The following is a 12,463-nucleotide window of genomic DNA, read 5'->3' on the forward strand; positions in this document are numbered from 1 at the left end:
AACCTCCCGATCTTGGGCTTATAGAAACCGTAGTTTTTATGCAATTTGTCTGAAATTGGAAATCTAGAAGTATTTTAGGACCGTAAAGAAGTGTACCGAAAATGGTGAGTATCGACCCATGTTTTGGTATAGCCCCCATATAGACCGATTTCACGATGTTACTTCTTGGGCTTCTAGAATCCGAAGTTTTTATCCAATTTGCCTGAAATTGGAAATCTAAAGGTATTTTCTGGCCATAAAGAGGTGTGCCGAAAACGGTGAGTATCGGTCCATATTTTAGTATAGCCCCCATAAGAACGATTTCCCGATTTAACTCTTTGGGTTTCTAGAAACCGTAGTTTTTATCCGATTAGCCTGAAATTGTAAATATTCGGGTATTTTAGGCTCACAAAAACGTGTATCGGATTAAGGTTTTATCGGTCCATTTGGTAATGCCTCCATATAGACCAATTTCACTTTTTGAGGGTATAGGAGGCGCACCGATCATGAAATTTGCTTGAAACTCAATGTAAAATTTCCAGATTTTACTTCGCTGGTGAAAATCTACAGATTTAAGATTTCAAGTCAAGACGTTATTTTATAATTTTCTTGCACACAAGATGTTAGTGATTCCTCTAAACCTCAAACAATAATGGTTCTTATAAATCTAGAATCTTACATAGTCTTCATAGGTAAAATCTGTAAATTTATCTTCGTGAAGTGTACTGGTTGAACAGCTCTGCTTGATCTGTCCTCAAACTCCCCTGAAAATTCAAAGGAAATCCTAATATTTGATTCATGGTGGTGGGTATTTAAGATTCGGCCCGGCCGAACTTTCTGCTGTATATACTTGTTATTGTTAAAGTAGATTACAAAACAATCAACTGCAAATTCTTTCAGATTTTATATTAAACACCAAATTATCTTTCTAAATGTCAGGAAATCTAAGTAGCTTTTATATTTGGAATATTTTCTATAGACATTTCCTAGGGGATTCGTTTTAAATAGAATTCAAACATTCAATGCATAGATGTTGTTCATTCTTTATTTTAATCGCTATTTATTTTCGTAACAACTGGGCGGTTTATTATTCAGCGGCTTTAAATTGTGGGAATTTCTATTGTTGGATGACAAGTGCTAGTTTATTTTTCAAAAGCTATTAATTTTATACAATGTATGTAGTTGATTGACAAATAATGATTTTGTTTCCTGGGAACGATGAGTTGTGAAAATTAAAATTAATTTTAGAATAGGCGTTGACAAAAAAAAGTAGTAATTCTGAAGAAAAATACAAAATAGAAATTCTGAATATTATTGTCACATGCAAAGGAAAATTAAGGTTTTGGATTTAGAAGAAATATGAAGCATACACTGAAAGAATAGTTTTCTTCTTTTAGGAACGGAATTTTAGACAAATTTTTTTTTGTTTTTATACCCTAAACCACATAGTGGTCAGGGTATAATAAGTTTGATCGACCAAAAAATGTGCCTACCAGAAATATTGATTTTAGACCCCATAAAATATATACCGATCGACTCAGAATCACCTCCTGAATCGATCTAGCGCTTGGTGTCCGTCCGTCCGTCCGTCCGTCTGTCCATGTAATTGTTGTTCACAGGATTCCGGTCGCAATTATTAACCGATTTTGATGAAATTTGGTACAGGGAGTTTTTTGGGCACAAGGACGAACGCTATTGAATTTGGAAGAAATCGGATCAAATTTAGATATAGCTCCCATATATATGTATCGCCCAATTTCGACAAATAGGGTCACGTTGCGCGTTTTTTTCAAAACGGATCGTCACCAAATTTGGCAAAAGGTAATTTTTTCCATCGCCCTTCAAGTCTGCAAAATTTCATTCAAATCGGTTCAGATTTAGATATAGCTCTCATATATATGTATCGCCCGATTTTCCCAAATTTGGCCACAAAACCTTTATTTATCAACCGATCTTACTCAAAGTTGGCTAAATATAATCTTCTATAGCACTAACTATATGTGCAAAAAATCATCGAAATCGGTTCAGATTTAGCTATAGCTCCCATATATATATACCGCCGATTTTTATAAATTTGGCTATAAAACCCTTATTTATCAACCGATCTTACCCAAATTTGGCTAAATGTAGTCTTCTGTAGCACTTACTATATGTGCAAAAAATCATCGAAATCGGTTCAGATTTAGATATAGCTCCCATATATATGTATAGCCCGATTTTCCCAAATTTGGCCATAGAACCCTTATTTATTAACTGATCTTACTAAAAGTTGGCTAGATCTAGTCCTCTATAGTACTAACTATATGTGCAAAATTTCATCGAAATCGGTTCACATGTAGATATAGCTCCCATATATGTATCACCCGATTTTGAAAAATTCGCCCCTAATAACCTTATGTTTGACCATACAGGCCTCATTTCTTAACTGATCTTACTCAAATTTTGCACCAGGTAACCTTTTGTGGTATTAATCAAACCCGCAAAACATTATGCAAATTGGTTCAGATTTACATATAGCTTCCATATATATGCATCGCTCGATGTTCCCAAATTTGGCCATAATACTCTTATTTATTAACCAATGTTACTCAAATTTCAAATTTTGATGTACTAGCCGATCGTACTTATACGTACTTGTAGCTCTTACATAAGAATATTGCTCGATTTTTACAAATTTTTTACAAATTTGTATTTATTACCCACACTAATTTAACGATTTTCTCTTTTTTAATAATGGGCTCAATATTAGTGGCATACTAACTCCGTAGGCGCAATATCAACACAGCCAGTGTTGTTAGAAGTAGGGGAAATTCCCTATATGTAGGGTTTTTCTAATATTTAGCGTCTTGTAGGGGGCCACAATGTAGGACATTTTCACTCAACACAATTTGTAATAATTTTTACATTTTGGTGGCTCTAGAGGAGGAAATTAGAAGCCGGCAAGGCTTGATCTTTAACAATGTGTGGTAAACTTTATTCCTGTAGAGAATTTTGTCAACATTTTATTTCTATAGAACATTTTGTCAAAATTGTATTTCTATAGAATTTTTTTTCAAAATATTATTTCTATAAAAAATTTTCTAAAAATTTTATTTCTGTGGAATTTTTTCTCAAAATTTTATTTCTATAGAATTTATTGTCAAAATTTTATTTCTATAGAAAAATTTCTCACAAAAATTTGTTTATAGAAACTTTTTCCAAAATTTTATTTTTATAGAGATTTAACAAAAAAGGTTACTAATTTGGGTAGAATTCTACCAACTGTGGCAACCGTGGTGGTAATACAAATTTATATTCTAAGTTATATACGTTGCATATTCATGTTTTAAGATAATAAAGTACTTAGAACCATTTTTGTTTTGTAATTTTTTTTTAATTTAACGAAAAATATAGTAGGGAAAATTGTTTGGGAATGTATGGGAAAGTAGGGAACTTTTTTTGTCCTTGTAGGGTAAACCGAAAATTTTCCCTGGCAACATTGACTATGAGCAATAGTCAGATTGACACAAAGCACCCATAGACATGAAACCCTTAATTTTCTTAAATATGCAACTGCGATTTATCTCCCAGACCTATATGTTACCCCACAAATGCTTATGATTACTAATTCTGTAATGGTGGTTTAGGGTATGATATAGTCTGCCCCGCCCGACTTTCTACTTTACTTACTTGTTTAAGCTTAAGAAGAATTTTTCCTTAAAAGGAAATAAAGATGAATCAAACCAATCGTTGCATTTGTGTCCTAATTTAATAAAAAAACCGTATGAGACAAAAATTATAAACTTATTTTAAAGAATTTTTTTTTCCTAAAATTTAGGTTGCATAATCTTAGATATCTCGTAAATATTTTTTGCAGTGTAATACCCTTCATTTTTATTTCATTTACTTACAAATCTGTTAGAAATATGTACATAAATTGATTTTTTCGAAATGCAATTCAAATAATCAAACATTTGCTCTCTCTCTCTCATTTCAGTACCCGTTTATTCTATTGGACAACAAAATGGCTTCCATAATGGCATCCGGTGGGTTGCCCATTAAAATGCAATGTTCGCCATTTGCCAACAATACGAACAAGAACAGCAGCAGCAGCAGCAGCAATAACAGAAATAACTCTGAAAGCATTTTCGAAAATTTTAACGAAACTTTAGCCAAATTGCAAAATAACAACGATGAGACCGCCAATGCAGAAAACAGCATTGCAACAAAATGAGGCAAATCGTTTGCAACAGCATCAGCATCAGCAGCAGCAACAACAACAATCTGTACATCTCATATCACATAAGCATTTACAACAACAGCAGCAGCAACAACAACAACAACAATTACCATTGCAGACAATAGTCAAAGCAACAACAACAACAATAACCAGCACTGATTCTATCAATGACGATATTCTCTACGAACAACATAACAGTCAGAATAGCCTCCTGCTGACCACGGTGCCAACAACACCATCTATAGCCAATACAATTGGCCATAAATCAAAATTGGAACAACGTGAATTACTTGTGGAGAATCATTTGAATAACGCCTGTTTCGCCCAAGTGCATCATCATCATCATCCAATAGTTCCGCCTCAACCACAGCGCAAGCAACAGCAACCTCAGCAAATTGCCACCACACAGCTTTTACAAAATCAGCAACAATTGCCAACAAGCGATACAACCACGCTATTGTACAACGACCTATATCAGCAACAGCAAGAACCTCCTAAACTTGTCTATCGCCCACCCAGGCCCACAACTCTGGTGAATCGTTACGGAAACCTAGATAACAATAGCTCAGGTGTGAAACTATTTGATCTCATTAGCACCTCGCCACCACCAAGCAGTCAGGGCCAGAGGATAACGGAATCGAATACTGCCGATGTATTGCTGCCCAGTCTAGAGACCAACACAGGCCATCCTAGTAAACAGCTGCAACAGCAGCAACGTTACTCCTATGTTAGCCAATATTCACGTTCATCATCCAGTGATGACAGCAGTAGCCTTAGTCTAAGCACTGCATGTGGCAGCCTACCAGGAGCAACAACTACAGTTGGTGTCACCAATACCCCAGGCAGGCAACATAGCAGTCTCTATAGTTCATACAATAATACCTTCGATGATGCTGCTGAAAATTTCATCATAAATTTTCCAGCTGATACCACCACAGCCAACAACCATCAAACACCAGATCCCATTTTGCCACAATCTACAGCAAACCTTAACGAAATAGAACCAGTGCCACCACCAGCACCAGCTTCCACAGTAGGCCACCGTAGCAGTGGTGAGTTGTATAACTACTGTTTGCCGTTATCGGAAACCGAGCCATTGCTAACGAATATCGAGGCCACGGTTAAGGATAAACAACGTTCCATTTATTTACACAAGAATAGTGCATCGCTTATTTTTACCAAAAAGGATTTGAAGGCCCATAATCAGGCTCCTAGAACGCCCACCAATACAACACAAACAACATATCAGCAACAACAGCAGCAATTTAATTTCCAATCGAAAACCAATAATAACGGTAATGTTCCCTTGGGATCATTGACCTCGGTCACAGGATCGACTAACAACATTAGAGCCTCCAATCGGCAAACTGGCCCTGCTCCTCTGGGACACCAACAGCAACATTCCACTTTGCGTTCCTTCTCCGAGGAAAATTACAAACGCAAACCCACTAAGCATTTACCGGCCACATATCATCAGCAACATCGTCGCAGTTTACAGCTTAATTACAACAATAATCTTGTGACTACATCTACTTGTGGTGTCCTGGCCAATAATAACCATCACCATAGCCATTGCTGTAATACCCCAGGCAATCCTTTTAGCTCTGGTGACTTGCCAGCTAAATCTGCTGTGCTACACCGCCATAACCACCACAGTAGTAATCAAAACTATCCAAAGCAGGACCATACAACTTCACAGTATCCAGGAAAATTGCATTCTAAACCCCAGCAGCAGCAGCAGCAGCAACAGCACCAACCACCACCTGCTACCACGCATAGTAATTCCAATAGTTCTGTGGCCAACAACACGGCATCTGCTACACGTAAACAGTACGCGTACTCTTGGTACGCTCCCGTCTATAGTGCACTTGAGGAGGAGCTAGAACACGATTCTAGGGTGAGTTGAACCTTTTATTGTTCTGTTTCTGTTATAGAATTTTGCTGAACTTAAGGAAGCTTTAATTTTGGTAAACTGCTTGAGCAATGGATAAGAGGGCCAAGTGTGAATTGTCTATAGTCAAAAAGTTGAATTATTAAGTTTTTCAAAATGTGGAAACGTCGAAACATTTTTCAAAAAATTTCTTTTTCGCCGTTTGCAAAGATTGGCAAATTTAGTCGTTTGTAGATGACGATCTTTGGGCCTTCTCGAAAATTAGAATATTGAAAGTTATCGACTATTCCAAAATCAGGATCATATTTATTGACTTTTTCGACATTCAACTTTTGCGATTATTTAAAAATCGAATTTTGTTGTCGCGTCTAATAGATTGATTGTCCGAATTAGAAGAACCACATTAAAGAGAGGACTGAGAAAGCCTACAGATGTTCGACACTGCGCAAAAGGACGGTGGCGTCTCTATGGACGCTGAATCCAAAGGCCCCATTCGCCCTGACATATGCATTGATTGTCTGGTGGACATCAATGGAGAGGAAATGCAACAATGAAATTTTACAACAGGTCCAACGGATATCACAGAGAGGTCTGAGAAAATCTACAGATAATGGACACTATGCAGAAGGACGGTAGGTTCTAAATGGATCCAGAATCCAAAGTTCCCATTCACCATGACATACGTGTCGATAGTCTGGTAGACATGAATGGACAGGAAGTGCAACATAGAAATTTTACATTAGGTCCAACGGACATCAAAGAGAGGACTGTGAAAGCCTAGAGAGGACTGAGAAATCCCAGAGAGGACTGAGGAAGTCTACAGATGTTGGACACTGTGCAAAAGGGCGGTGGCCTCTAAATGGATCCTTAATTCAAAGGCCCCATTCACCCTTACATACGCGTCGAGAGTCTGATGGACATGAATAGAGAGGAAGTGCTGCATAGAAATTTCGCAACTGGTCCAACGGACATGTTGTCTTGACATAACTTGGGCAATGTAAACCACTTCAACCAGAACCTTAGGCTAGGTTAGTTATAGTAGCTGTCCGATGTTTCAAGCTCACGTAGACTATTCAGTCCATTGTGATACCACAGTGATGAACTTCTCTCTACCCGATTCTATGTTAAGTTTAATGACAAGAGACCTCCTTTTGTAGCCAAGTCCGAACGGTGTTCCACATTGCGGTGAATCCACTTAGAGAAGCACTCAGAAATATCACCAGCATTGCTGAGAGGGGCTAATCCGCTGCTGAGAAACTTTTTGGTGCAAATGAATGCAAAAAAGTTTGAAGGCAGAAGAAAGATCAACGAATAATCGAAATACGGTAGGATTCGCATCATATGAATGCCGCGCCATGTACGTAAGGCAAATGAACTAGCGATAAGAGCTAGGACATATAGGAGAGTGAACTTAGAGAACAAAGCCGCGATCCGTGTTGAATGAGTGGGCACCGGAGACAGTTAAAGCGATGCAAACCAATTGAACTGTCGAAAGGACAACGACAATTCTATGGGATAACCCAAACAAGAACAAGTATATACGGCCGTAAGTTCGGCCAGGCCGAAGCTTATGTACCCTCCACCATGGACTGCGTAGAAACTTCTACTGAAGACTGTCATCCACAATGGAATTACTTGGGTTGCGGTAACACTTGCCGATGTCAAGATATCTTAAAACTTCCTAACACCGTAATAAAGGGTGATTCTTTTGAGGTTAGGATTTTCATGCATTAGTATTTGACAGATCACGTGGGATTTCAGACATGGTGTCAAAGAGAAAGATGCTCAGTATGCTTTGACATTTCATCATGAATAGACTTACTAACGAGCCACAACGTCGAATTTTCAGTGAATGGGCCCTAGAAAAGTTGGCAGAAAATCCGCTTTTTTATCGACAAATTTTGTTCAGCGATGAGGCTCATTTCTGGTTGAATGGCTACGTAAATAAGCAAAATTGCCGCATTTGGAGTGAAGAGCAACCAGAAGCCGTTCAAGAACTGCCCATGCATCCCGAAAAATGCACTGTTTGGTGTGGTTTGTACGCTGGTGGAATCATTGGACCGTATTTTTTCAAAGATGCTGTTGGACGCAACGTTACGGTGAATGGCGATCGCTATCGTTCGATGCTAACAAACTTTTTGTTGCCAAAAATGGAAGAACTGAACTTGGTTGACATGTGGTTTCAACAAGATGGCGCTACATGCCACACAGCTCGCGATTCTATGGCCATTTTGAGGGAAAACTTCGGAGAACAATTCATCTCAAGAAATGGACCGGTAAGTTGGCCACCAAGATCATGCGATTTGACGCCTTTAGACTATTTTTTGTGGGGCTACGTCAAGTCTAAAGTCTACAGAAATAAGCCAGCAACTATTCCAGCTTTGGAAGACAACATTTCCGAAGAAATTCGGGCTATTCCGGCCGAAATGCTCGAAAAAGTTGCCCAAAATTGGACTTTCCGAATGGACCACCTAAGACGCAGCCGCGGTCAACATTTAAATGAAATTATCTTCAAAAAGTAAATGTCATGGACCAATCTAACGTTTCAAATAAAGAACCGATGAGATTTTGCAAATTTTATGCGTTTTTTTTTTTTAAAAAAAGTTATCAAGCTCTTAACAAATCACCCTTTATATACCACATAGTCCATACGTGGTATATATTAAACTAAAAAAGGCCGATTAAATACGTATATAATTAAGTTTAAAGTTTCAATAGAAATAAAATTTTGGCAAAACTTTCTATATAAATAAAATTTTGACAAAATTTTCTATAGAAATAAAATTTTGACAAAATTTTCTATAGAAATAAAATTTTGACAAAATTTTCTATAATAATAAAATTTTGACAAAATTATCTATAGAAATACCATTTTGACAATGTTTTCTATAAAATTAAAATTTTGGTAGATTATTTTTGTCTCGAGTGGCAACCATGATTATGAACCGATGTCATATGCTGACACCATGTACCAAATTTCAACCGGATCCGATGAAATGTGCTTCTCTTAGAGGCTCCGCAAGCCAAATCTGGGGATCGATTTATATGGGGGCTATATATAATTATGGACCGATATGGACCAATTCCTGCACGGTTGTTGGATACCATATACTAACACCACGTACCAAATTTCAACCGGATCGGATGAATTTTGCTCCTCTAAGAGGCTCCGGAGTTCAAATCTGAGGATCGGTTTATATGGGGGCTATATATAATTATGGACCGATATGGACCAATTTTTCCATGGTTGTTAGAGACCATATACTAACACCATGTACCAAATTTCAGGCAGATCGGATGAAATTTCCTTCTCTTAGAGCAATCGCAAGCCAAATTTGGGGGTACGTTTATATGGGGGCTATACGTAAAAGTGGACTGATATGGACCAATTTTTGCATGGTTCTTAGAGACCATATACTAACACCATGTACCAAATTTCAGCCGGATCGGATGAAATTTGCTTCTCTTAGAGCAATCACAAGCCAAATTTGGGGGTCCGTTTATATGGGGGCTATACGTAAACGTGGACCGATATGGCCCATTTGCAATACCATCCGACCTACATCAATAACAACTACTTGTGCCAAGTTTCAAGTCGATAGCTTATTTCGTTCGGAAGTTAGCGTGATTTCAACAGACGGACGGACGGACATGCTCAGATCGACTCAGAATTTCACCACGACCCAGAATATAAATACTTGATGGGGTCTTAGAGCAATATTTCAATGTGTTACAAACGGAATGACAAAGTTAATATACCCCCATCCTATGGTGGAGGGTATAAAAAGTCTGGAGAACTACTCATGGCGAGTAGGACTACAGAGTGGGTGACCCAGACAAGAAAAAGTCTGTCTTTGTCACTGTCTTGCCTGGCCTTTACCAGGCAAAGAGTATCTGTCTTTGAAAATTGGGACCCTAGAACAGATACCAGAGGGAAATAACTGTTAGGCAACGGATCAAAAATGGGTGATAGGACGTATCTGGGTGTATATATGGAGGACCCAGACACCAAGATCCTATTCTCATTACCGAACCACAGCACTATCTTGCAGGCAGAAGTGCGTGCCATAACGGAATATGTTGGTTGGCTCGCAAATAACACGAGGCAACAAAACGTGAACCTCTGCACAGATCACCAGAGGACGGCATTACGATTCGATCACGAATCTTATTAGAATGCAAAAAAATGAACACCGAACGAATACTCGGAGTACGGAAGGATCCGCATCATATGGGTGCCGGGAAATGACAGAATAAGAGGAATCGTAAAAGGGAAATGAATTGAAGCTAGGGTACATAGCGAAATGAACCTAGAATGAACCAGCCTATAGAGTCATACGAGCCGAGTTGGCTGAATGGACTGGGAGACACATAAAGCGATGTGGACCAATGCAATGGTCGGATGGACCAGGAAAACACTATAGGGGACATAGACAAGAAAAAGTCTGAAGAAATACTCACGGAGAATAGGACCACAGTCAGGAGGACAGTTGAAGTAATGACCGGGCACCTAGAATTGAGAACACATCTGTGCCGAATAGAAGCAGCAGAGGATGTGCATGTAAGGCATGTCTTGAGGATGAAGGAAGACGAAAATACTAATGGGTGACGCAGAGAGGAAAAAGTCTGGTAAACTACTCACGGAAAGTGGGACGACAGTCAGAAGGACCGTGGGAATAATGACCGGGAACTTAGAATTGAGGTTCATGTAGACCGGGTTTTGAGGATGATGAAGATGAGAATACTACCATTGTCACATCGCTTTAGTGGGCGAAGAGTTAACCGTACCGGTGAAAAGGTGATTCAGGACCTGGCCCAGCTTGGAAACAGGAACTGGAAATAATTTAGGCAATTCGATACAGACGCAGATATTCTGAATTGAAGACGAGTACGATGGAAAGAACGATAGAAGCAAAAGAAGTCCCATAAGTCAAATCGGGCAATGTGGAGGCTACACGAAACATTGACCGATACACGCCATGGACTTAGACTACCTCTAATTTTCCAATATCAGGCAAATCGGATAGAATAAACGGGTTTCTACAAACTCAAATCGGGATATCGGTCTATATATGGACTATACCAAAACATAGGCCGATACATATCATTCACGACACATATATTTGTGGTCCTAAAGTATATCTAGATTTCAAACAAATCGGATAAAAATTATAGTTTCGAAAAGCCCTGTGTCCTAAATCGGGTATCGTTTTATATAAGGCTATATAAAAACTTCGGCCGCCATAGGCCATCTTCGAACATGACATGCTTGCAAACAAAAAGAATCTGTACCAAAATTCAAAGCGATAGTACCATTATTGAAGGCTGTAGCGTATTTACCACTGAAAGACAGACGGACATGGTTATATCGTCTTAGAATTTCTCCCTGATCAATAATATGTATACTTCATATAGTCGGAAACCGACATTTCAATGTGTATCAAACGAATTGACAAACTTATTATACCCCCATCACCGTTCTATGATGGTGGGTATAAAGAGAAATTATATCTGTTGCGAAAATAATTATCCCCGTGTTTTTTGTTCTCTTTTCCAGGATTCCTCGCCAATCCACAATCTGGCCAATACAAAGAAACAAAACATCCATCAATATCATCACCATCGAACTTTAGATCTCAATTCATCACTAACAGCACCGGCAAGTGATACAGAACGAGAGGCTTTATTGGAAACGCGTAACAACATCAACATTCAGTCCCATTTGGGTATTCCGGTGGTAAATCCACTCAAACGAGACAGCAAACAGCTCAATCCCTCTAAATTAGCTCTACAGCACTCAAGGAATTCCTCATCCAAGGGTAGCCTACAAACTATCAAAGGCTTTGGACTTAACGGTACAGGGAGTGGTGGAGGTGGGGGTGACATTGCCCCTATTGAGGGTTTCGGCAACTATGATTTGGAGGGCCCTCATGCAGGCTCTTTGGGGCTTGCAGGGGGCCAAAGACCTAGAGGAATACCTATTGTTAATTTTTTTAAATCTTTGGTGGGTCTTCGACCTTCAGCTACACAGAAAAATGCAAATGGCGATACATTTCAGCCACCTGCAAGTGGTGATAGGGAAAAGGGTAATACTAACCAAATACCCTCGTCCCCAGAGATCACAATTACTCGCACACCCTCGGAACAAAATATGGTGGTTATGCGAGATTCCCAGGGACGCCATCAAAGCGATTACAATGTGGTCTATAGCAGCCGTGAGAAGTTAGCGAATACGCAAGGCGACCATAGGCCCATACAGTCGGGAGGCAGTACCTCATCGCTGAATGTTATGCAACAAAAGTTGTGGAATATTGTGAGACGGGAGGGAAGTGCTATAAGCCTGAATCAGGAGAAATCCCAATCCATTGTTCACT

At 38.9% G+C, this 12,463-nt stretch overlaps 1 protein-coding gene across 1 annotated transcript in view; it reads left to right on the forward strand.

The window, feature by feature from the left end:
* Positions 1-12,463, forward strand: part of LOC142238121 (uncharacterized) — a 464,847-nt gene that overhangs the window by 275,873 nt on the left and 176,511 nt on the right. The window contains exons 3-4 of the mRNA XM_075309671.1: positions 3,956-6,095; positions 11,647-12,448. Of these exons, the coding sequence (XP_075165786.1) occupies positions 4,152-6,095; positions 11,647-12,448 (2,746 nt within the window). The 5' untranslated portion in view covers positions 3,956-4,151. The remainder of the gene's footprint in view (positions 1-3,955; positions 6,096-11,646; positions 12,449-12,463) is intronic.

The sequence above is a fragment of the Haematobia irritans genome, chromosome 5 (assembly GCF_050003625.1).
Source record: "Haematobia irritans isolate KBUSLIRL chromosome 5, ASM5000362v1, whole genome shotgun sequence".
Lineage (NCBI taxonomy): Eukaryota > Metazoa > Arthropoda > Insecta > Diptera > Muscidae > Haematobia > Haematobia irritans.